This window comes from Hylobates moloch, unplaced genomic scaffold (genome assembly GCF_009828535.3).
Source record: "Hylobates moloch isolate HMO894 unplaced genomic scaffold, HMol_V3 SCAFFOLD_4, whole genome shotgun sequence".
Taxonomy (NCBI): domain Eukaryota; kingdom Metazoa; phylum Chordata; class Mammalia; order Primates; family Hylobatidae; genus Hylobates; species Hylobates moloch.
The window spans coordinates 110,027,832-110,054,559 of NW_026652279.1; the positions used below are offsets into that span (position 1 = coordinate 110,027,832).

A 26,728-nucleotide genomic window follows, 5' to 3' on the forward strand; every position below is an offset into this window, starting at 1 on the left:
AAGAGTGAAACTCCATCGCATCGAAAAAAAAAAAAAAAAAAAAAAAAAGATTAAAAGTAAAGCATATATGGGATGTTTGGAAGATCTTGGCAGTTAAACAGTTACTATAATACCTATTTTTATCTTAGGTACTGTTTTGTAGCATTGGCTATCTTTGTCTACATAAAATTCTAATAAATCTTTTCTATGCATGAAATAGACCTAAAATCAAAGTTGAACAAATGTTGCAATTTTCTGTACCTCACTTTTAGATAGATCTTATTTATATTGCATGCGGACTCAGTGTATATTGCAAAATTAAATGTATATTATACAAAAATTCTTTAATGAAATCTGTGCCTCTGTGTGCTGATAGATGTAATGACATGTAAAGGATAATTGTCAGTGACTTTTTTCTTTCAAGGTTGAAAGTCTGTCTAAACGATATGAAGAAATTTATCTTAAAAATAAAGATCTAGATGCAAGATTATTTTTGGATCATGATAAAACTCTTCAGACTGATTCTATAGACAGGTATTGCACATGGTATATTTGATTGATTTGCTTTAGATATAGGTTGATACTGATATAGGTAGATTATATAGTTTTTAGCTTAGTGACCTTTAGATATCATTTATAACAAATTACTTTCAAATGTCTTTATACAAAGAAAAGGTTAACAGTATGTTAAGCATATAACTTATCTACAAATATAGATTTAATGTGAATTGTGTGTCCTATAACAGTTACCTTTTTATAGTTAACTGAATATAATTTTTTAAAATGTGCACCAAAAGATAATGGCTAAAGTAATTAGTTTCTTCAAATAGTGATCTCTATCTTACTTCTATCCTTTCATATACTATTGCCTGCCTGGTTTATTAAAAAAAGTTAATACAAAAGTGTAGTCTCTTTTATTATCATGTAGAAACCTAAAATTGGAATGGTTGAGAGATTGTTAAAATTTTTGACTGATCATAAGTAAAGTTAATTTTGTGCCTTTAGCATGAACTCTTTTAATATGAAACTGAAAATATGCGTAATTTAGAAGTTAAACACAGTAAAATGTTTTAAATTTTATTTAAGTGGAAATAAAGTTTTTAGAAGGAATAATGCATTGAAAAACTTGAGTTTTAATGCTTTTTAATACTGAACAACTTGGTTATCAATACCACCAGGGAGAAAGCCTCTGACTTTCACTTTTAAAAAAATACTTAATGATTGGTATACCTCTTTGTCATAAACATAATGGAAACAGACCCACAATTAAAAACAGTAGTGAAAAATATTTTATTTAAGCAGCAGCTGGGTCATCTATTTTCTATCCTATCTGTTATTGAATTATCATTTTATATGATTTTATGAGACAACAGAAGCATTATACTGCTTTTTTGATGCATAAAGCACAAATTGTAAATTTTCAGTATGTGAATGACTTCGCTTATTGTTATTTAGTTTTGAAACACAGAGAACACCACGAAAAAGTAACCTTGATGAAGAGGTGAATGTAATTCCTCCACACACTCCAGTTAGGTATGAGTTTTCCTGCCTTTAATTATATTATAATTTTGTTATTCATTGCTTTATAGTGTTTCAGATTTGTTCACGTTTCTTTATGTATTCATACATACATGTAAGAAATATATATTGAAGGCCAGGTGCAGTGGGTCACACCTGTAATCCCAGCACTTTGGGAGGCCAAGGTGGGCAGATCACCTGAGGTCAGGAGTTTGAGACCAGCCTAGCCAACATGGTGAAACCCCGTCTCTACTAGAAATACAAAAATCAGCCGGGGGTTGTGGTGTGTGCCTGTAATCCCAGCTGCTCGGGAGGCTGAGGCAGGAGAATCGCTCGAACCCGGGAGGCGGAGGTTGCAGAGAGCTGAGATCGCACCTTTGCACTTCAGCCTGGGTGACAAGAGCGAAACTCCGTCTCAAAAAAAAAAAAAAAGAAAAAAAATGTATATATATAATCTGTGTGTGCTGGGCATTTTACTGGTTGCTGAAGATATGGTTGTTGGACCTAGTTTTGTCTGTTCTTAAGGAATATAACCTAAAATAGGAATGTATTCCATTTCAGTAAATAAAAAAGAAAAAATTAAAGTATCACTATTTGATCTGCATACAACCTTAAAGGATTAGAACCATTTTTTATGTCTTTTTCCTCACTCATTTCCCACATCAAAATCTGTTATCAAGGCTTGTTGAATAATCTACCTCCAAAATATTTCCTGAGTCCATCTACTTTTCTCCATTTCTGCTCTCACAACTCTTGTCCAAGACATTGTTCTCTTTCTCTTGGATTTTTTGCAGTAGCCTACTACCTGATCTTGCTCCTTCTGGTCTCATCACTGTTCCTGTCTCCTCACCATCAAAGCTATTCTCCATAGAGCCCCCAGAATTTCTCCTAGAAATGTAAATCAGTTACGTTCACCTTGCTGTTAAACCCTCTGACTGCTTCCCATTGCAATTGGTATACAGTGCAAATTCCTTAACAATGCCTAAAAGATCTTATATTATCTGGTTTCTGTTGCCTCTCCAACCTCATCTTGTTTTCTTTCTCACTCTGTGTTAGCCACACATTGGCCTTCCCTCAGTTTCTTGGGCTTTCCAAGTTTTTGAAAACCCTCGTACTTGATATTCCCTCTTCTTGAAACTTCCTCCTTTTCTTTCCATGGATTACCAACTGCTACTCTTCATTCAGCACAAATATTGCTTTTGAAAAGATATTTCTCTCTGAAGTATTTTATTATTTCTCATAGCATCCTGTTCCATTCCTTTATAGCATGTATCCCAATTTATATTAATAGATTCATTTGTGTTTGCTTGTTTTTACTAATACCCAAAATAGCCTTAAAATTCCATATCACAGAGACCATAACTTTTTTGTTCACGGTCTAATAATTAGGGCCTGTTATAAAACTTGGTACATAGTAGGCAATCAGTAATATATTTCAAATGACAGTATAGATATGTAAATGAATACATTTTCATATAAATATAGTATATGCTTTGGACAAGATAATGAGATGACACAGAAGGGACTATAAAGCAATGTCTGAACTGAATTTTGAAACATGCAAAGGCCTGTGTCACAGGATAAAGATTTTAGGGAGTGGGAACAGCATGTTCAAAAGGATGGAAGTGTGAAACATGTAAGTGGAGAAAACTCTGCTGTCACACCACCGACAACAATCAACACAGAAGACTTCTGTGAGCACATATGGGGAAGTTTTCCTCACCAAGAAACAAGCAGTCAGCTCTGCAGCAGTCACCAGCTGGGTGTCCTCTAATTTACTTCTGACACTGCTTACCTGGAGATAGTGTCAGATCCCACAGGTTGAGGGCTCAGTCCCCAAAACTGGCCCCAACTTCAGATGCCAGTTGCAAGTCTGGGTTTTTGGATCTTCTGACCAAAGGGCTTCAAGTTGGGATTCCCATGACACCTCTTAGGTTCAATTAATTTGCTAGAGTGGTTCACAAAACTCAAGGAAACACTTCTGTTTACTGGTTTATTATAGACGATATTACAAAGGATACAGATGTAAAGATGCATAGGATGAGGTATGGGGGATGGGATGGGAAGCTTCTATGCCCTCCCTGGCCGGACAGCCGTCCAGGAGCCTCCACATGTTCAGCTATCCGGAAGTTCTCTGAACCCTGCCCTTTTGGGTTTTTATGGAGGCCTCATTGCATAGGCATGACAGATTAAATCATTGGCTATTTATCAACCTAACCTTCAGCTTCCCTCCCCTTCTCAGAGGTTGGGGGCTGGGGCTGAAGGTTCCAACCCTCTAACTCTGCCTCGGGCTTTCTAGTGACCAGCCCCCATCCAGAAGCTTCCTAGGGGCTGCCAGCCATGTCAATTCATTAGCACACAAAAAGACATCACTGGAGTTTCTAAGTATTTTAGGAGTTGTATGTCAGGATATGGGGTCAAAGACCAAACATCTATTTCACAATATCACACAACACAATGTGTCTGGGGAACTATTAGCAGCTCTGTATTGATTGACTATAAAATGAGAGTAGGAAGTCACAGGAGAGGAGAGTGGGTACTAGATATGAAGGGCCTTATATGCCATACTCACAAATTTGGACTGTAGCATGTGCATGATATAGCCTGTGCTATAAATGGATGTTAAGCAGGGGTAAGGATAAAATCAGACATAATTTTTGCAAGTTCACATGGTAATAGTCTGTGGGGGCATAGGCTGAGGAGAATAAGAAAAAGTGAGAAATAGACCTGTCAGTCTGTCTCAGTGGTTCTTAACCAGGTGTGCAAATTAGAATAACCTGAGGAATTTTGTTTTTTCTTTTTAAAAATTTTGTGTCCCATTCCACTGAGGAATATGCCTAGGCCTTACTACCACAGACATAGTGTATAAAAATCTCTGGACTTGTCTGTTGCAGCAGTTTACTTGAGAGGTTTTAAAGATCTGAACCAACGATAGTGGTGGGAATGAAGGAACAATAACAGATTTGATAAATATTTGATGAATTCATACTTAGAATGTTGTTCTTGAGGCATTTCTGAAGAAGATATCTAGTAAGCAGTAGGATAGCCTTCTATAGATTTGGGAATCATCGGGGGCGTTAAACCCATAAAAAAAAATGAGATTGCTTGAAGGGAGGGTGCATAATGGCAAGAGTGGGTGGCTAAGGGCTGAAGCCTAAAGGATGCTAGCATTAAGGACTAGATAGAAATTGTTAGGTTCTAGAGCAGGGGTCCCTAGATCCCGGGCCAGAGACCGGTCTGTGTCCCATTATGAACCGGGTGATATAGCAGGAGGTGAGTGGTAGACAGGCAAGTGAGCATTACCGCCTGAGCTCTACTTCCTGTCAGATCAGCAGTGGAATTAGATTCTCATAGGTGCATGAACCTTATTGTGAACTGCGCATGTGAGGGATCTAGATTGTGTGCTCCTTATGAGAATTTAATGGCTGATGATCTGAGGTAGAACAGTTCAATACCATTCCCCCTACCCTCCGTGGTCCATGGAAAAATTGTCTTCCATGAAACCAGTCCCTGTTGCGAAAAGGATGGGGACTGCTGTTCTAGAGAATGGGAAAGTATGGTTGGGGAGTGCACAGAGTGAAGCCAAGAAAGCTGAGGGAGGGAGGGAGTTTCGTTAAAAGCAAGTATTTCTCTAACAGTGTCAAATGCTTCAAGCAAGGTCAAGTATTAGAACAAATGAGAAAAGTCTTTTGTATTTACCAGTTGGTCATTTGTGGCTTTAATCACTGTAGCTTAAATATGATTAGTGGACACAGAAGCATATAGAAGCTGCGTTGCAATATATTTGAAAGACGAGGCTGGGTGTGGTGGCTGACACCTGTAATCCCACTTTGGGAGGCCAAGGTGAGCGGATCACCTGAGGGCAGGAGTTCGAAACCAGCCTGGGCAGCATGGCAAAACCCCGTCTCTATTAAAAATACAAAACTTAGCCCAGGTGGACACCTGTAATCCCAGATAATCAGGAGGCTGAGGCAAGAGAATCACTTGGACCTGGGAAGCGGAGGTTGCAGTGAGCCAAGATTGCGCCACTGCACTCCAGCCTGGGTGACAGAGCAAGACTCCTTCTCAAAAAGAAAAAAAAAAAAAAGGAAAAGAAAAAGAAAAGAAAGATGAGGAAGTGTAAATACTGGTTTAGACATGCTTAGCTGAGAACACTGAGCATATTTTACTAAATAATAGTTGAGGATCTTTTCAGCCCTAAACATTCTACAGTTCTTTGCATAATTAAAGTGTCCCAAATGTTCAGCTACTCCAAAATTGTAACATTGATATTTACCATATACTGCCCCCTTCATAATACACACACATAAAATTATAGAATTAACAAGATCTTAAGAGATTGACCTAATTTTATGCTGTGAAAATGGTGATTTTTAAATGTACAGGATCTTAGTATTCTTTCTTCTTGAAGGTCTCTGTAAAGAAGAATCATCTGATTCTTTACTTGAGTTGCTAAATATCTTATTGTCTTTAATTTGAAAATGTTTAATATTTGGTTGTAATAATGTTTTCTTAAAACAATACCATTTTGTAGCCAGTTTATATAGTTTCTCCTAAAAATAATGCCACTACTTTATTGACATGTAGGTTTATTAGTAAATAAGTATATCTGTTCTATAACTATAAATTTATTGATTATGAATACATATTTTCTTAAAGATTTAAGTAATATGTAATTACTTATAAACCACAGTCTTATTTGAGGGAATGTAAAGACAAGTGGGAGGCAGTGTATTTGAAGATACATTTAATTTGGGAGATGGAAAACATTTCATTTTTTCTTTTTTTCTCCCTTCATTGCTTAACACATTTTCCTATTTTTATCCCCTCTAGGACTGTTATGACCACTATCCAACAATTAATGATGATTTTAAATTCAGCAAGTGATCAACCTTCAGAAAATCTGATTTCCTATTTTAACGTAAGCCATATATGAAACATTATTTATTGTAATATCTTGGCAAAGAAACTTGAAATTAAAAGTTAAAGTACTGAGTTCTTTTTAAAATACTCATCTCCTATCTAACATGTAGCTATGCATAATCTTTTCTTGCTTTTTTAATCCTATAAATTATATATTATTAGTAATATTGTTTTATTCATACAGTGTTATTTGAAAAATTTTTATGTTTACCTATTTGCCTTGCTCACCATTCTTCCTTGCAACTTATGCCTCACTTCTGAGATAATTTTTTTCTTCTTCAGATATATCCTTTGATAATTACTTTAGTGGTATTAATTTGGGATGAACTTTTTGAGGTTTTGTTTTGTTTTTTTATCTGAAATTTTCCTTATCCTTATTTTTTTTTGAGATAGCTTTGCTGGATCTTCAATTCCAGGTTGACATTTACTTTTCAGACTCTTATAAGTTTGAAGATAATACATTACCTGGATCCCATTTTTGCTAATTAAGAAGTCTTATGCCACTCAATCTAACTGTTGTTCCTTTATAGTTAATCTATCTTTTTCTCTCTGGTTACTTTTAAGATCTTTTCTTTGAATGTAGTATTAGATAGGACTTAACATTCCCCATACCCCTACTATCTTTTTCATCCAATATTTAACCCATTTTTATTTACAATTCTTACCTGGCCCTGTTAGCATTGTAGTTTGCAACTCCTGATAGACAATGAGTTTGATATCTGAAGGCATCTGCTAAGACAATGAGTTTGATATCTGAAGGCATCTGCTACCCTCTCTCCCCTGAAGACAAGGAGAGAGAAAGAGAGAGAATGAAACTATCATCTATATTGCTTGCTTGCTCCTTCAGTCCTTACTTAAACTCAGATGAGGGTTGGGACCCACTGAAATGCTCATCTGCTAAAATTGGACATAGGGTCAGGAGACTTATTAAAATTTGGCTTATTTCAGCAACTGTGCTTTTTGTACTTGTTAACAATTCATTAATTGCCATAACCTGCCTGTGATTTTGTCATAATCTGTTGTCATCTCTTGCTATGTTCCCCCAGGAATTAGCAAAGTAATTTCTGTCATCATATTCATAATTGTTTTGGCTCAGAATTGATTTTGTTTGTCCAACATGCATAAAGTCGCTTTTGTTTATGAGTTATCTATAGCTCAAGAATATATGCCAAAACATATGTACCCAATTACTTAAACCTTTTGGCAAGGGATAATGAAAGAATTTAAAAGAATGATAAGCTCTTTCTTCTCATATCATTTTGAATACTTCCTCCAATATTTGGAGTATGTAGGAGTTCTTTTTTATTTAAAAAAATTCTGCCTCAACGACTTTTTTTAAACTTGGAAACTGTATAATCTTTATTTATGTTTTTATACAGTTTTTCAACCCTCGCTCCCTTCCTTCCCTCCTCCCTCTAGTAGTCTCCAGTGTCTATTGTTGCCATCTTTATGTCCATGAGTACCCGATATTTAGCTCCCACTTATTAGTGAGAACATGCAGTATTTGGTTTTCTCTTTCTGCATTAATTTGTTTAGGATAATGATCTCCAGCTACGTCCATGTGGCTGCAAAGGGCATAATTTCATTCTTTTTTATGACTGTATAGTACTCCATCCATAGTGTATAAGTACCACATTTTCTTTATCCAATCCACCACTGAAGGGCACCTAGTGCCCTTACATAGACAATTCCATGTCTTTGCTATTGTGAATAGCACACCAGTGAACATATGAGTGCATGTGAAAGACATTTTCTAGAGCTCAATTTAAAGCTTAACTTTTAATGAAGCTTAAAAGCTTAATTATGTAGATGATAAGCTGCATATGTCAAAGTGAACATGCCTTGAAGGTCATTATGTTTTTCCTTCATTTTACTTCCTTATTAGTTCACGTTTCTTCATTTTTAAAATTAACACCACCTTCCCTCCATGTAAAATCTTAGAAGCTATGAACATTTTAATGGACAGTTTGGCAACAATTCTTTTATGACAGGAAATGCTTGTTTGTTATATGTTTCTAAGATTTGTGTGCTGTTTTTTTTTTTTCAGGAATATAGAATTGCTGATATTCTAGAATGTGAAAATGTTGACAGATAATGCACATTACAATGAAAATTATAATCTTATTTTTATTTTTTTATATATATATTTTTGAGACAGAGTTTCACTCCGTCACCTAGGCTGGAGTGAAATGGCATGATCTTGGCTCACTACAACCTCCACCTCCTGGGTTCAAGTGATTCTTGTGCCTCAGCCTCCCAAGTAGCTGGGATTGCAGGAGCCTGCTACCATGTCCAGCTAATTATTGTAATTTTTGTAGAGATGGTGTTTCACAATGTTTCACAGGCGGGTCTCAAACTCCAGACCTCAGGTGATCTGCTCACTTCAGTTTCCCAAAGTGCTGGGATTGCAGTCATGAGCCACTGTGCCTGGCCATAATCTTAATTTTAGAAACTTTATTTTTTAATGTATATATTGAATGTGTTTTATGTATAAAGGATAAAAAAATAGAATAAATCTTTGTAGCTGATGAGAATCATGCGGTGATTACTTTTTATATATCATAATATGAATTATATAATGTTATAATATGCATTTTAATACATCATCTTGTGATGTGTTTTAATTATTAAAGTTGAATAGCCCCACTCCAAATGATACATCTATTGGAACGTCTTTTGCAACAATTTCCCTATCTTGTATTTCTGAAAATGTAATTAAGTGGTTTAGCTAATTCATAACTCTTTCGAAGCACATTTTAAAATTAGGAAATGGGCCGGGCATGGTGGCTCACACCTGTAATCCCAGCACTTTGGGAGGCCAAGGTGGTTGGATCACCTGAAATCAGGAGTTCGAGACCAGGCTGGCCAACATGGCAAAAACTCGTCTCTACTAAAAAGACAAAAATTAGTGAGGCGTGGTGGCGCGTGCCTATAATCCCAGCTACTTGGGATGCTGAGGCAGGAGAATCACTTAAACTTGGGAGGCGGAGGTTGCAGTGAGCCGAGATTGCACCACTGCACTCCAGCCTGGGCAACAGAGTGACACTTCATCTCAAAAAAAAAAAAAAAAAAAATTAGGAAATGATACCAAGCTCAAGCCTTGGTTTTATTTCATTTGCTTTTTTGGAAGCAACATACATCCCAATATAACTCGTAATTGAAGATATTTTATGAGAATGTATGAGGCTCTTTCTGATGGATGGAAAGCTTAACAAATTTGCTCTTCTCTAGCCTAGTGGCAGAAGATTTAGATAATAGGGTTTTTTAGTTGTACTCTAGTGTTTTTTGGTCCTTAACATCCAGTGAAATGATATTGTCTGCTTATGTTCAGTAGTTGTGGTTACCTAGTTATTGTGGAAGTGTTTCCACATTTTTATAAACAATTTAAAAAGTCATATATTATGGAGCAGAAAATATTAATTCTGATTACACAGTATCCTCGACATTGATTTCTGTTTTTACCTCCTAAAGAACTGCACAGTGAATCCAAAAGAAAGTATACTGAAAAGAGTGAAGGATATAGGATACATCTTTAAAGAGAAATTTGCTAAAGCTGTGGGACAGGGATGTGTCGAAATTGGATCACAGGTAACTTGAATTCATTTTAATTAGTGGTACTATAGAGTAATAATGTTAAAAGCAGCATCTTTCCAGTTTGTATAAATACTCTAACAGTATTTGTCTAGTAGTATAAAATACTGGCAGATACTATATCCCTGCTGCCTATGTATGCTGCTATTTATGGGAAACTATGGAAAACTACCTCCCACCCCATTATAAAAACTATGTAATAAAGGAACACATAGCCATTGTAGAAATTTTGCAAAGTATACAACTAAGAAAAAAATTGAAATCTTTGATATTAAATTTTTGATTTTGCTTTGACTTCTACATGTATGACTGTTCATGTATGCATATCCTAATGTGAATGGGACTACACATGCCATTTGTCAGTGATATTATTGAGTGATATTATTATTATTTCAGGAAATCTAAAGCTAATATAATAGGTAAGAGCATGGGCCATGGAGTGACAGCCCTGGCTTTATATTTGGTTCTACCATTGTTGATCTTGGACATGTCATTTAACTTCTCTGCGATTCAGATTCTATATTTGCTCTGCTTTGTTGTGTGGCATTAATGAGGATAATATACAAAAATATATTGGAAAACTGGAGTCCACTGTACACATGTATTTCAGTGTAGTGAGGTTATATTTTGATGCCATCAGTGTTTTAAACATTGATATTTAATGGTTCTTTTTGATTCTACAGCCACGCACCACTTAACAGGGATATGTTCTGACAAATGCATCATTAGGCAGTTTTGTTGTGTGAACCTGGTAGAGTGTGTTTGTACAAGCCTAGATGGTATAGCCGATTGTACATCTAAGCTGTATGATACAGCCTATTTGTTCCTAGGCTACAGGCCTCTACAGCACGTGTACTGAATACTGTCGGTAATGGTAACATAATGTGTTACCATTTGTGTATCTAAATGTATCCAAACATAGAAAAGGTAAAGATATAGTACAAAAGATAAAAAATGGAACACCTGCACAGAGCACTTACTATGAATGGAGCTTACAGGATTGAAAGTTGCTCTGAATGAGTCAGTGAGTGAGTGGCAAGTGAATGTGAAGGCCTACAACATTACCTATGACATGACTGTACACTATCGTAGACTTTATAAATACTACACTTAGGCTAAACTAATTTCATAAACATTTTTTCTTTCTTCATTAGTAAATTAACCATAGCTCACTGCGACTTTTTTACTTTATAAATCTTCAGTTTGTAAAAAACTTTTGACTCTTGTAATAACACTTAGCTTAAAACACAAACACCTTGTACAGCTGTACAAAAATGTTTTCTTTCTTTATAATCCTTATTCTATATGCTTTTTTTCTATTTAAAAATTTTTTCAATTTCATAAACATTTTTGCCAAAAACAAAGACAAACACACACATTAGCCTAGGCCTACACAGGATCAGGATTAACAATACCACTGTCTTCTGCCTCCAAATTCTGTCCCAAGTCTTCAGGGACAATAAAATGCATAGAGCTGTCAACCCCTATGATGATGATACTATCTTCTGGAATATCTCCTGAAGGAGCTGCCTGAGGGTGTTTTACAGTTAACTTTTTTTTTTTTTACAAGTAGAAGGAGGATGCTCTAAACTAATAAAAAGTATAGTATAATAAATACATAAACCAGTAACATATTCATTATTAAGTATTGTGTACCGTACATAATTGTATGTACTATACTTTTGTATGACTGGCAGTGCAATAGTTTTATTTACGTCAGCATCATCACAAAGATGTGAGTAATGCATTGCACTACAACATTACACTAAACAATAGGAATTTTTCAGCTCCATTATGATCTTATGGGACTACTGTTAGATAATATGCAGTCAGTTATTGACCAAAAACATTGTTATGCGGTGCATGATTATATATAAGATTTTTGCTCTTAATTTGGAATGAAATAATATGGTGTGTGTTTATATCTCTAAAATTTGGTTATTCTTTCAAATAATGGGAACTAGTTATTTGGCTAAAACTTCTTGCTCATAAGGTCAGTTTGATCTGATTTTTGCCTATGTCAGTTTTACTAAATTTATGGACAAAGACTGTCCTCTTAATCCTAAACAGCTATCTTGAAAATACATGTCCTAGGTCATGAGAAATGTTATATAAGGTACATAAAGTGCTTAAAATAGTACTGGGCACATAACCTATCTTTAGTATGAATGATATAAACTGAAATGGAGTTAAGGAAATCCAGGTACTGGACCTACCCTCGTGTTAATTTACTTGGGAATGTTAATCACCACTTAATACTTAAGTCGTGAGTTTTAGACAAGCTAGCTTTTTTGTTGTCTTGGCGGCAATATTTCTAAGAAGGGTGAGAAGTATGTTTTAAGAAAAGGCTTTTTAAACAATTAGTAATTGTCAGCTGGATATAGTGGTACATGCCTATAATCCCAGCCTCTTGGGAGGCCATAGCAGGAGGATCTCTTGAGCCCAGGAGTGTGAAGGCCAGCCTGGGCAAAACAGTGAGACTCCATCTCAAAAAAAAAAAAAAAAAAAAAAAAAATTCATAATTGTGATTTTCTAAAATAGCAGGCTCTTATTTTTCTTTTTGTTTGTTTGTAGCGATACAAACTTGGAGTTCGCTTGTATTACCGAGTAATGGAATCCATGCTTAAATCAGTAAGTTAAAAACAATATAAAAAAATTTCAACTGGGCGCAGTGGCTCACGCGTGCAATCCCAGCACTTTGGGAGGCCGAGGTGGGCAGATCATGAGGTCAAGAGATCAAGATCATCCTGGCCAACATGGTGAAACCCTGTCTCTACTAAAAGTACAAAAATTAGCTGGGCGTGGTGGTGCACACCTGTAGTCCCAGCTACTCGGCAGGCTGAGGCAGGAGAATCCCTTGAACCGGGGAGGTGGAGGTTGCAGTGAGCTAAGATCGTGCCACTTCACCCCAGCCTGGCAACAGAGCGAGACATCATCTAAAAAAAAAAAAAAAAAAAATTCAATGCTGACACAAATAAGGTTTCAATTAAACAACTTCTTCTTCTTCTTCTTTTTTTTTTTTAATTATCTGTTTCAGGAAGAAGAACGATTATCCATTCAAAATTTTAGGTAAATTTTTTACTTTTAGTAAAAAAATTTTTTCTTTTTATAGAAGTAAGTATTTTATAATCTTTTTTTTTTTCTTTTAGCAAACTTCTGAATGACAACGTTTTTCATATGTCTTTATTGGCATGCGCTCTTGAGGTTGTAATGGCCACATATAGCAGTAAGTTAAATTTTCATAAATAAACATTTTTGTTCAATTTAAAGTTAAAATGTGGTGTGTTTCTTTGGTTGGGGGAGAGGGATAGTGTGAGGTTAAGGAGAAGGAATGCTTATTTTAGATCACTATATACTGAAGAAAGTAATTGGTCATTATAAGCCATTTAAGAGGCTTATTTGAGTTATTTGAGGCCATCTTGGGGATAATATTCACTAGGCTCCTCTTCTGAGCATACTGGTATACTGAATCCAAAAAAGGTACCTTTTGAAATCCCTCCGAAGACCTTTGAGATTGTAGAGTGCCAAAGGAGTATTCAAGAGTGGCCTCTACTGATATGGAAGCACTGCTATAACCTCCATGGTTATGAAACTAAAGATTGAAGCTAGAATCCACCGGATAAACAGAACAAAGGCCAATTACAGTGTTTTTAAAAATATAAATGTATATCACTTTGCAAATTATGTTGCAAATGTTAAAAGAAAGTTTCGCTTGCAGAAACAAAAGGAACATTTGTATAAGGATGCAAAACACAGAAAAAGAGGAACTTTTAGTTTCCTTATTAGTAAACAAATAAGGAAAACTGAATCCTCATTTATAACCAAGAAATGTGTATTTTAAAGAGATACCATTTTGTAACTAATGAAATTAGCAGAATCTGGAAGAATCTGTCTATCCTCTTACCAAGGATTAATGAGAATTAAAATAGATATGCTAATGAATGGCTGATAAGATACTAAATCTGTTCCTGATTTAAGTTTAGGGTATTTAAATCTTTGAAAATTTGAGATAATCTCTAAGTCCTTTCTCTAGGAAAAACACAGATGTGCATACACTCAAAATTGGAAGGCTATTTCCTATGAGTCCGTAGACTTTAAAATAAAAAATTCTGCTCTAAATAAAAATTGTTTAACCTTTCTGCTGTTTTCTTTGTCTGATAAAACCTTCCAAAAAAATACCTAGCTCAAGGGTTAATATTTCATAAATAGTTACTTTTTTTTTTTTCCATTTTTAGGAAGTACATCTCAGAATCTTGATTCTGGAACAGATTTGTCTTTCCCATGGATTCTGAATGTGCTTAATTTAAAAGCCTTTGATTTTTACAAAGTGATTGAAAGTTTTATCAAAGCAGAAGGCAACTTGACAAGAGAAATGATAAAACATTTAGAACGATGTGAACATCGAATCATGGAATCCCTTGCATGGCTCTCAGTAAGTAGCTAAATAATTGAAGAAATTCATTCATGTGCATATGGCTAACAAATTATCGTTAGTGAGAGGTATTTCTTAACATCTACCTCAAGAACAAATAGGAAATTTAATGAATAATGTTATTTCAGTCTGTAGCCCAAGAATCAAGTGGAATATTAGAATGGAGCTTTATTTGAGCACCCTAAACCATCTAATACAGCACAGTGATTTATTTAAGAATAGCTTTTCTTAAAACATGGCACTTTAAAACAAAACAGAATTTTTTTTTAATACTTTAAGTTCTAGGGTACATGTACACAACGTGCAGTTTTGTTACATATGTATACATGTGCCATGTTGGTGTGCTGCACCCATTAACTCGTCATTTACATTAGATATATCTCCTAATGCTATCCCTCCCTCCTCTCCCTACCCCGTGACAGGCCTCGGTGTGTGATGTTCCCCACCCTGTGTCCAAGTGCTCTCATTGTTCAATTCCCACCTATGAGTGAGAACATGCAGTGTTTGGTTTTCTGTCTTGGCAATAGTTTGCTCAGAATGACGGTTTCCAGCTATGTCCATGTCCCTACAAAGGACATGAACTCATCCTTTTTTATGGCTGCATAGTATTCCATGGTATATATGTGCCACATTTTCTTAATCCAGTCTATCATTGTTGGACATTTGGGTTGCTTCCAAGTCTTTGCTATTGTGAATAGTGCCACAATAAACATACATGTGCATGTGTCCTTATAGCAGCATGATTTATAATCCTTTGGGTATATACCCAGTAATGAGATGGCTGGGTCAAATGGTATTTCTGGTTCTAGATCCTTGAGGAATCCCCACACTCTCTTCCACAATGGTTGAACTAGTTTAAAGTCCCACCAACAGTGTAAAAGTGTTCCTATTTCTTCACATCCTCTCCAGCATCTGTTGTTTCCTGACTTTTTAATGATGGCCATTCTAACTGGTGTGAAATGGTATCTCATTGTGGTTTTGATTTGCATTTCTCTGATGGCCAGTGATGATGAGCATTTTTTCATGTGTCTGTTGGCCACATAAATGTCTTCTTTTGAGAAGTGTCTGTTCATATCCTTCACCCACTTTTTGATGGGGTTGTTTGATTTTTTCTTGTAAATTTGTTTGAGTTCTTTGTAGATTCCGGATATTAGCCCTTTGTCAGATGGGTAGATTGTAAAAATTTTCTCCCATTCTGTAAGTTGCCTGTTCACTCTGATGGTAATTTCTTTTGCTGTGCAGAAGCTCTTTAGTTTAATTAGATCCCATTTGTCAATTTTGGCTTTTGTTGCAATTGCTTTTGGTGTTTTAGTCATGAAGTCTTTGCCCATGCCTATGTCCTGAATGGTATTGCCTAGGTTTTCTTCTAGGGTTTTTACGGTTTTAGGTCTAACATTTAAGTCTTTAATCCATCTTGAATTAATTTTTGTATAAGGTGTAAGGAAGGGATCCAGTTTCAGCTTTCTACATATGGCTAGGCAGTTTTCCCAGCACCATTTATTAAATAGGGAATCCTTTCTCCATTTCTTGTTTTTGTCAGGTTTGTCGAAGATCAGATGGTTGTAGATGTGTGGTATTACTTCTGAGGGCCCTGTTCTAAACCAAAACCGGATTCTTTAAAGTATTTAGATAATTTATTTAAAGAACAGTTGTTATATATTTGAAAATGTAAATGTCTGCTCTTAAATTGTGAGATATGCTATTTAGATTATTAAAAAGTGCATTTTTTTCTTGTTAAATATAGTAGGATTCATTTTTTCCCATTATTAAAGTATAAAAATCTATACTATTATTCAATTATAGGTATTGGTTTGATCAATATAGGGGCACAAATTATATTGTCTAGGATTCTCTTTATAGCATTATAACTATTGATAAGGCTTTTGTTTTAATAAAAGTGGCAACTTTAGGTTATGGTCTTCAAATCTACATAGTTGGATAATACTTTGTGAATCATCAGATTTGTAGATTAATGGTTTCTTTTGAAACTGTGTTGCATGTTAAGTATATATCTTTTAATTTGTATCAGTATATAGAAATGGTAATTAAAAAATTAAGACTTTAGGAATGCCATAATCCTAATTTGCACATGTAACCGTTTTAATTTCCTTATGTTTTGAATTTTTAATGACTAAGTGATAATTTATTTCTTAGTGTTTTCTTGTATTGCCATATAGACAGAGTGAATAGAGGAGAGAAACATGGGAAATTGATAGAAGAATGTTACACTCCTATTATTGAATTTCATAACTACTTATGGAATGAATTTACACTTGAAAAGGAGTACTTAGAAGAAAGCTTTCTGAATCTGGGGAATTAAGTGAAAGTAAAAATAAATAAATAGATAAGTAAATAAAATAAGCACATAGAGTACTTTTTAAAGGCTTATGTGTCCTCTCCTCCCAGAAATTGATATTGAGATATTCCTGTATCATCTGAAAGTGACTATTGTTATTTCTTTTAGAGAATTAATTTTATTTCTATCAACACATATTTATTGAACATACACCATATGCCTTGAATTGAGAGAGATATTGTGAAGATACAAAAAAGATAAAGGCTTGGAAAATTGTGGAGGAAGTAATAGAAATTTACTGTTTAAAAATTGCTTGTACTCAAGCCTGTTTAGCTCAGTTATTTAGGGCTTCTAAACAATATTCCTTTATTTTTGAGAATTTTTGGAGAAAAAGTGACAAGCCCAAAGTTTGAAAAAGAGTATGATTGATTTACAATAGGAGATGCAGAAGTCATAAGCCTCTGAATTTAAATATTAAATGTAGTATCTCTGGCAGATGAAACTATAGAGACTTTTATTTAGTCATATATTTTTAGTGTTTGAGTCTTATATTACATTTTTAATCATAAAAACCTTGAGTGGTAGTGGATGACTTTGTGAAGATGTTATGCCACACAAACAGGATACTGTGTATTTTTCCTGTGAGAATAATTGACATTATAGAGAAGGGATATGGCATAGATACATTTGCGTTTTCACAGACTTTTTTTTAAATTTGAAATATGACACATATTGAGAAAAGTATATATCTCAAGTGACAGTTTGGTGAATTTGTCACAAATTGAACACATCCGTGTAAATAACACCCAGATAAAGACCCAGAGCAAGCTTTCATAGTCTTTCGATTCTGTGTCATAATAAAAAATTCTTGTTAAAACTGTAGATTGATAGGAACATATTCACACAGAGTTGTTGACTGAGGGAAATTTCAAATGAGGTGCTGCTTACTTCTCTCCTGCCAATAATTTAATGAAAGAAAGAACATCATCTTATTTTTAATGGTTGTGTGGGGAACTGGGTTCAGCATTTTTGCTTGACAGCCTTGAGAAAAAATAAATCAAGAAGGAAAAAGCCCACTTCTGTTTCTTTTCATCCCAGAGAGATTAACAGGCAATATATGAGTGTAAGATGCTGGAAAAGTCTGTTGAGAAACCTAGTGAAATCTCATTCTCTGAAAATTTGGGGGATTACAGGTGCTTTAGAATGCATCATACCTAAGGGTTAGATGAAATGACTTCCAAGAGTTTGGCCATATTAAATCTGTTAAGAGGTTTATAATGCCAGCAGGTGATGAAATGAAATTTGGATGCCTTAGTTTCAGTATTTTCATGATTTATCATATTTTTTCAATAAATGTTTATAAATCAATGTATGTCAGATGCTTTATTCCCTATATGGTCTGTCTTTCCTGGACTATTCTGGACTCTTCCTATTGATCTCTCATTTGCTACCTTGAGACCATTTTTCTCACAGCAGCCAGAGAAATCTGCTCATAATGTAAATCTCATCATGCTAATTCCTCAGGTAAAAACCTCCTGTGGAGGACATATTCATCTGGTAATGTTGGAAGAAGACCCTACCATATGACTTTCTGCAAAAAAGATCACTATACTACCTATTTGGAATACAAAAAGTAACTGACTGAAATTACTGAACAGGAAGAACAGACTCTAGCTGAGAAAGAGAAGAGGGGAGCTGGGAGCCTGAGGAGAAGGCTTTTAGTCTAGGGCTAAGTGCAGTAGGTATAGGGAAGGACAGTAAGGTAGGGCAGGGATGTCAGTGGGAAAACTATGGGTCTCTTCACCAGGGAAACTGGAAAATTGAAGCTGGGGAAACCTTGGCCACTGAAGAGAGTGGAAGAATCCTGCAAGGGAAAGAGCCAAGAAAGGGTACCCAGATTCTGTCTGAAACCTGAATAATTCCTGTGTGTCACAGACTCAGAGCAGCCAAATGAAGGGCAAAAGATCTGAACTGAGACTGGAGTTGCTGCCCAATAAACAGAACAGTTCAAGTTAAGCAAAGATAATTGCTTCTTACAACAAAACCATTCTCATTTTAGAAAAATAACAGAATTTAAGATCTTTACAATTTAACATTTATGATGTTCAGGATACAATTCTAAAATTATCCAGCATAGAAAGAAGGTCAAAGAAACCAAATGCAGGTTTATAGAATAGGAGCTTTAGGCCAGGTGTGTGGTGCACACCTGTAACCCCAGCATTTTGGGAGGCTGAGGTGGGAGGATCATTTGAGCCCAGAAGTTCAAGACCAGCCTGGGCAACAAAGCAAGACCCCATCTCTAAAAAAAAAAAAAAAAAAAAAAAGCTAGGTGTGGTGGCATGGTGGCATGTTCCTCTGGTCCTAGGTACTTGGGAGGCTGAGGCAACACAGCAAGACTCTGTCTCAAAAAAATAAAAAATAAAAACAAAAAAACTAGAATGGGAGATTTAAGTTAACTTTGGTTAGGCATTGCTAAATAATGGGGATACATGCTAGGAAATACTTCATTTAGGCAATTTTGTCATTGTGTGAACATCATAGAATGTGCTTTACACAAACCTAGGTGGTATAGCCTACTACACATCAGGGTAGAAATAGCCTGTTGCTTCTAGGCTACAGACCTGTATGATATATATTTTTTTAATCTCCACTCTTGAGTATGTCTTTTTAATATTCAATGTGATGAAATTGAAGTATGTAGAGAGTTGCATACCAAAGTATGATAGTTGTCTTGAGGAAAAATACTTATTTTATTGGTTGAATTGTGAACTGAACCCGTCACGCTTTTCGTAAAACACATGTGCTACTTGTAAGACTGATGAGCAATTGTGTTTATTCATGCTTGGGTATGTAGTAGATTCTTGAAAGTGAACAAAGTGAGCCTGTCACTTCAAAGAAAACAACTGACAGTAAAGGTTGCCAATGATAAATTTTGTGTTTTCAAGTAAAAATTAGAATTTTAGAAACTTGTATCCACCACTGAAAGCTTGACAGAGTCCTAATATATAAAATACTTTTCTGATGAAATTGGTGGTGATATCAATGAATGTGATTTTTAAAATATTGTATACAGAGATTTGTAAACATTTATAAGAGGTACATAATTCAGTGAAACAGTATTTCCAAATGACCAAATACATCGTTATAAAATCATTCATGGGTAAGAGATTCATTAAAAGTTCAAGATAAACCAATGGATTTTAAGGTCTTAAAATACGAAAAATTTATTTCGGTTCAATAAGATTGTTTCCAGTTCCACCCTGCAACTAATCTTTAAGAAACTATGACTTGTTGAGTTTTGGCGTAGTGTCAGAAAACAATAACCATAATTATCTGAAAAGGGTATTAAAGTACTCCTCCTCTTTCCGTATGAGGCCAGATTTTTCTTTGTATACTTCAACCTAAACAGCATATTGCAACAAAGTAAATGTAGAAGCAGATAGGAAAATTCAGCTCTTTTCTATTATGCCAGATAGTAAACACATTCAGAAGATCATAAAACAGTGCTATTGTTCTATCTTTTTTGTTTTGTAGAATATGGTTATTTTTAATTAAAAATTATTTATGTTAACATAATGGGTTTATTAAGATAAATATTTTTAAATTTTCTCAAGTTTTTTTGAGCCCTCAACATCCTTTAATATAAAAAAGCTATTAGCTACTTTATGCTTCCTAATGGAAGAATATATAACCACCTTGAAAACATGGTGTTGAAAAAAGCCAGTCACAGAAAACTACATATTGTATAAATTCATTTATATAAAATGTTCACAAGAGACAATTCAGTAGAGATAGGAAGTAGATTATTGGTTGCCTAAAGCTGGTGGGGAGGACTAGGTGTTTCGAGGATGATGGCTAGACAATATGGTGTTTCTTTTTGAGATAATGAAAATGTTGTAAAATTGACTCACTATTATAGTCAATTTTATAACACTTTTATCATCTCTGTGAATATACTAAAAACTATTGAATTGTACACATTAAATGGGTGAATTGTATAGGATGTAATTTTTTTAATTTCTCAGTTTTAATTAAATTTTAACTAAATTAAGTTTTAATTACTAACAAAGTAAATATTAATAGATTTAACCCACACAAACAAAAGCTTTTGGGGTCCTTAGTAATTTTAAGAATATAAAAGGGTTTTGAGTCCAAAAAGTTTGAGAACCCTTGCCTATATTCTCTTCCCCACTCAGACTTGTCTTTCACTCACACAGCCATGTTTGTTTTTGCCTATCCCTGAGTCTTGAAATGCTTTCCTCTGCCTTCTTCTTGACCAGATTTTAAGGTCCATTTTGCCTTTCCTGATCATCCTAGTCTATAGTCATTCTTCCCTCATTTAGTCTTAAATTGTTTATTATCTATATACTTACTAGTCATTTATAAACTTTGTTTTACTATATGTGCATATCTCATGTTAAATTCATGTAAAGTACTTAAAACAATATCTGACATTGTATTATAAAATGTAGCAGTTAATTACATAAGGGTAAAGGACAGAGAGGAGTCAACTTATGATGACATGCAGGTTTCTGGCTTGTATAACTTAAGTGGATAGTGGTGTCATTCATTAAAATAAGATACCTAGGATTGAATGAGGTTTGCTTGGGAAGATGAATTTCATTTGATTGAGTTTTAAGTAATTATAGGTCATTTCAATAGAGGTGTCAAGTAGCAGTTGGATATGTGTGTCTGGAACTTAGGAAAGAAATCTAGGCTGAGATTATGGATCTAAGAGCTGCCACACATGTGTAATAAAAAATGCCACCCTTTTTTGACAGTTTATCTTGTGCCAGGCACTTTGGTGAGCACTTCTTACATTTAATTTTCATAATAATCCATGAGGTAGTTTACCCTAGGTCAGGAAATGAATGCTTAGAAAAGTTTAATAAATTGCCGTAGACCACACAAGCTAAATGGCAAAATCTATGATTTGAACCCAGGTCTTTCTGGCTCCAAAGCTATTAATCCTTATGCTTTGCTGAGTAACTGAAGTTTGGAGAAGGGATAAGATCACTTGAGGGAAGAATATAGTATGAGAAGAGAAGGAGGCTAAAGATAGAATTCTGAGGAGCTCTAGCATTTAAAGGATGGACAGAAAAGAGAAGCCTGTGCCTACAAAAGAGATTGAAATAGAACAGCCAGGAAGATAAGAGGAAAATCAGGAGAAGTGGTATCATAGAGAGACCGACCAGGTGCAATGGCTCCCGCCTGTAATCCCAGCACTTTGGGAGGCTGAGGCAGGTGGATCACTTGAGGCCAGGAGTTCGAGACTAGCCTGACCAACATAACAAAACCCTGTCTCTACTAAAAATACAAAAATCAGCTGGGTGTGATGGTGAATGCCTGTAATTCCAGCCACTTGGGAGGCTGAGGCATGAGAATCGCTTGCACCCGGGAGGCGGAGGTTGAGTGAGCCAAGATTGTGCCGCTGCACTCCAGCCTCAGTGACAGAGCGAGACTCTGTCTCAAAATAAATAAATAAATAAAATAAAATAAAAATTGAAAAAAAGGAAAAGGAGAGAGAGAGCATTACAAAGTCTGAGTGAGTGCTTGCTCACTCAGACTTTTCAGATAAGAGCTGAAAAGTTTTAGCAACAATGAAGTCACTGGTGACAGTCAACAAGAACTGTTAAATGAAGAGGTGGGGATAGGATGAGATCTGAATGAGAGATAAAGTGGACACCGTCATAATAGATGGCTTTTACCAAAAGTTTTGCCTGTGAAGAGAAATAAAGATATAACAGAAGTAAAGATACAGCTTGATGTATGTGAAGTGGAGGGAATATATACATATTTTTTTAAATGAGAAAGGTAGTGTTTAAATATTGATGGAAAAGAGCCATTAGAAGTATTCTCTATTGCCAGATAACAAATTAGTGGCTTTAAACAAATATTTTATTTTGCTTATGATTTTTTGGGTCAGGAATTTGGGGAGAACTTGACTGGGTGGTTTGTCTCTGACTATGTGTCAGCAGGTGTCTGGAGCTATAGGGTCCATTTCCAAGATGCTTCTTCACTCACAAGTCTGGCATCTTACCGCTCCTTGGTGCACACTCAGCTCTCTTCCTCCCATCCTCCCTCCCTAGAGTGGTTAGAATGTTAAGCTTTGGAGTTTTCACCTGCAGAGAGAAGATAGGAGATTCACAGTGAAAGTAGAGGTTTTAAGAAACAAGATATTTGGCAGGGTGCAGTGTCTCACACCTGTAATCTCAGCATTTTGGGAAGCCAAAGTGAGAGGATTGCTTGAGCCCGAGTTCAAAACCAGCCTTGGCAACATAGGGAGACCCTGTCTCTACAAATAATTTTTAAAATTAGCCAGGTGTGGTGGCACACACCTGTGGTACTTGGGAGGCTGAACTGGGAGAATTGCCTGAGCCTGGGATGTTAAGGCTGCAGTGAGCTGTGATTGCACCACAGCACTCCAGCCTGTGTGGTAGAAGGAGACCCTGCCTCAAAAACAAACAAAACAAACAAACAACCCCAAAACAAACAAACAAGCAAAAAGTAACAGGACATTTCATTAAATAATTCATTCATTAAATAATGAAGTTGAACTTAATGAACTTTAATAGGTGTAGTGGGAGTAATAATGAGAGTGAAAGAGTAGGAGGTTGTAGTCAAAGAGTTGTTTCACCTTAGAATTTCTGGAGACAGAACATTTCTGAGTAGTTTACTGTATTCTAAGAACAGATCTTGGGAGTGCATGAGGATCCTGGTCAAGGAACCAAAAAGTACAGTGAGCAAGAGTCCAGGACATGTAGCGAGGAGGAATGTGACTGAACTAAAGACTAACATCTTCAATGCTTGAGGGGAGTAACCAGGAGACAAGTGGGACTAAATGGGGCAGAGGGCTAGAGAGGTCCTGAAAGCAAAACTCCTGGCTCACTTAAAAAAAAAACGGATCTCTCTCTCAATACCTAATCCAATGTCTAACATATAGAATTTAGGTGCATAAAGCATTAGATTTGTAATGTCCTTTGATGAATTTACCCCTTTAATCATTATAAAATGACCCTCTCTTTATCCCTGGTAATATTGTTTGCTCTGAAAATTACTTGTGCCTGATATTAGTAAAGCCATTCCAGCTTTCTTTTCATTAATATTAACATGGGATATTTTCCCCATTCTTTATTTAACTTATATGTGTCTTTATTCTTAAAGAAGTGATTTTCTTATAGGCAGCATATAGTTGGGTGTTGCTTTCTTAAATCTCGTCTGACAATATCTGCCTTTTAATTGAGATGTTTAGATTTAAATTTAATGTGACTATTGATATGGTTGTGTTTAAATTCTCCATCTTATTATTCATTTTCTATTTTTCTCATCTCCTTTTCCTCCCTTTCCTCTTTTTCGGCCTTCTTTTGGATTGAATTTTTAAAACTCTGTTTTATCTTCTTTGTAGGCTTACTGTCTATACTTCTTTATTTTGTAATTGGTGTTTTTTGATTTATATATGCATCTTTAATCTTTCATAGTCTTTAAATAGTATTACATTACTTCACATATAGTATAAGAATCTTAGAATAGTATATTTCCATTTTCCCTTTTCCAACCTTTGGGCTGTTGTTGTCATACATTTTGCTTCAACGGAAGTTATAAGCTCTACAATACATTGATAACTTTTGTTTTAAACTAATTATCTCTTAAAGAGAGTTCAAAACAATAGAAAAAAGATATTTTTATTTGATTACATATTTACCTTTCCAGTACTCTTCCCTCCTTGTGTAGATCCAGATTCCTTTTGTTTTCCTTCTGACTGTAAAACTTTTTTTTTTTTTTTTTTTTGACATTTCTTGGCCAGGGACAGTGGCTGATACCTGTAATCCCAACACTTAGCGGGGCTGAGGCGGGAGGCTCTCTTGAAGCCAGGAGTTCAAAACAAGCCTAGGCAACAAAGCAAAACTCTGTCTTTATTCTTATAAAACAAACAAAAGGCATTTCTATTTTTTTTTTCTTTTTGAGATGGAGTCTCTCTCTGTCACCCAGGCTGGAGTGCAGTGGCGCAATCTTGGCTCACTGCAACCTCCACCTCCCGGGTTCAAGCTATTCTCCTGCCTCAGCCTCCTGAGTAGCTGGGATTACAGGCACACGCCACCATGCCTGGCTAATTTTTATATTTTTAGTAGAGACAGGGTTTCACCATGTTGATCAGGCTGGTCTCAAACTCCTGACCTCGTGATTTGCCTGCCTCGGCCTCCCAAAGTGCTGGGATTACAGGTGTGAACCCCCGCACCCAGCCAAAAAAAACATATCTTGTGTGCATGTCTACTAGTGATGAATTCTTCCAGCTTTTATGTCTGGAAAAAAACATTTTACTTTTATTTTTAAAAGGTCTTTTGCTGGGTATTGAATTCTAGGTTGACAGTCTTTTTGTTTTTTCTTTGTTTACCTGTCTAGCAAATGATTGTGGTTTTTCTGAAATCATTACAGCTCAAACCCACAGAACAGCAAAAATCAAATTTATGTCTTAAACGAGTTTTTTGTCCAAGTTGTATGGAGGACTTGAAAGATAAAGACAGTAGAAATCAGATAGGAGGTATGCTGAATTTAATTACATGTTCTTTTTCTTAAATAGAAGGCATTCTTCTTTAGTTAACTTTGGAGAACTGCTTGATTTTTTTTTTTTTTTTTTTGAGATGGAGTCTTGCTCTGTCACCCGGCTGGAGTGCAGTGGTGAGATCTTGGCTCACTGCAACCTCTGACTCCTGGGTTCAAGCGATTCTCCTGCCTCAGCCTCCTGAGTAGCTGGGACTACAGGCGTGTGCTACCACACCCAGCTAATTTTTGTATTTTTATTAGAGACGGAGTTTCACCATGTTGGCCAGGAGTGTCTTGATCTCTTGACCTTATGATCCACCTGCTTCGGCCACCCAAAGTGCTAGGATTACAGGTGTGAGCCACCGCGCCCGTCCTGAATTTTTTTAAAAAAGGAATATGTTGGATAATAAAGTTTTAGTGTACTTGGTACTTTTTTTCTAAAGTATACCTCAGAGCCAGACCCATTTTATGTTTAGTGAAATGAAAATATAGTTTTGTTTAGTTATTTGGCCTTGTAGTTTTGTTACTTTATAATGTAAGGAACTGTGTCCTTAATCATTTTGATGTACAATAACATCTTGCCTACTTGAAATAATGTTTTGAACTGTCCAATATTTGGCCTAAAATGGCCAGAAGAGTGAAGGAAAAGAAAATATTTGCAGTCATGCATCACATAACAGCATTTTGGTCAATGACTGCATAAACGATGGTGGTCTCATAAGATTATCATACTATATTTTTACTGTACCTTTTCTATGTTGAGATATATTTAGATACACAAGTACCATTATTTTACAGGTGCCTACAGTATTCTTTACAGTAGCATGCTGTATAGGTTTGTAGCCTAGAAGTAATAGGGTGTACTATATAAGCCTAGGTGTGTAATAGTGTATACCTTCTAGGGTTGTGTAAGTACACACTATGATGTTTGCACGACATAATTACCTAAGCAAGCATCATAAGCAACACGTGACTGTATATTACTTTCTAAATGCCAAGTACTATATTTCACTATCTCTGGTGTTTCTCTGACCTAACATACTTAAAACATAAGTTCTTGACTGTGATGTAAGTGCACCTTTAAAATGTACCTCTGGTAGTATTTTATTTTTTTGCTAAGTAAAAACTTAGCAAAATGACATTTTATTTGTTTTCTCCCTCTCAATTTTTGTGGCATATATCATTTTGAAATTGGGTGCGTTATATATAGAAAATCAAAATAGTAACTTCAAAGCATACCATATAGATAGCATCTGCTTTCTACAAATTGCCTACACAGACCAAACTCCCAAAATGTTATCAGTGTGTTACTGCTCAAGATCTTCCAGCAATGTTAATATGTCATCATTTCTACAGAAGACTACATTTTTAGTTTTATATATATATATATTTTTTAAAATATTCCCAAAACATTTATTTCAAATTACTCTTCTTTCTCATTTGTTAAT

General features: G+C 35.4%; 1 protein-coding gene and 2 long non-coding RNA genes across 4 annotated transcripts in view; 1 reads left to right on the top strand and 2 right to left on the bottom strand.

Moving 5' to 3' along the window:
• LOC131383308 (uncharacterized) overlaps positions 1-7,245 on the bottom strand; it is a 16,684-nt gene extending 9,439 nt beyond the window's left edge. Inside the window, exon 1 of the long non-coding RNA XR_009213259.1 lies at positions 7,086-7,245. This is a non-coding gene — a long non-coding RNA (uncharacterized LOC131383308). The remainder of the gene's footprint in view (positions 1-7,085) is intronic.
• Positions 1-26,728, top strand: part of RB1 (RB transcriptional corepressor 1) — a 162,489-nt gene that overhangs the window by 71,304 nt on the left and 64,457 nt on the right. For both annotated transcript variants that reach the window (XM_058437876.1, XM_032150858.2), the window contains exons 10-17: positions 404-513; positions 1,435-1,512; positions 6,331-6,418; positions 9,892-10,008; positions 12,586-12,642; positions 13,049-13,080; positions 13,161-13,237; positions 14,247-14,443. In XM_058437876.1, coding sequence (XP_058293859.1) covers positions 404-513; positions 1,435-1,512; positions 6,331-6,418; positions 9,892-10,008; positions 12,586-12,642; positions 13,049-13,080; positions 13,161-13,237; positions 14,247-14,443 — 756 coding nt within the window. The remainder of the gene's footprint in view (positions 1-403; positions 514-1,434; positions 1,513-6,330; positions 6,419-9,891; positions 10,009-12,585; positions 12,643-13,048; positions 13,081-13,160; positions 13,238-14,246; positions 14,444-26,728) is intronic.
• Positions 22,620-24,519, bottom strand: LOC131383309 (uncharacterized). The gene is made up of 2 exons (XR_009213260.1): positions 24,442-24,519; positions 22,620-22,861 (listed from the first exon to the last, which is right to left on the bottom strand). It is a non-coding gene; the product is annotated as an uncharacterized LOC131383309 (long non-coding RNA).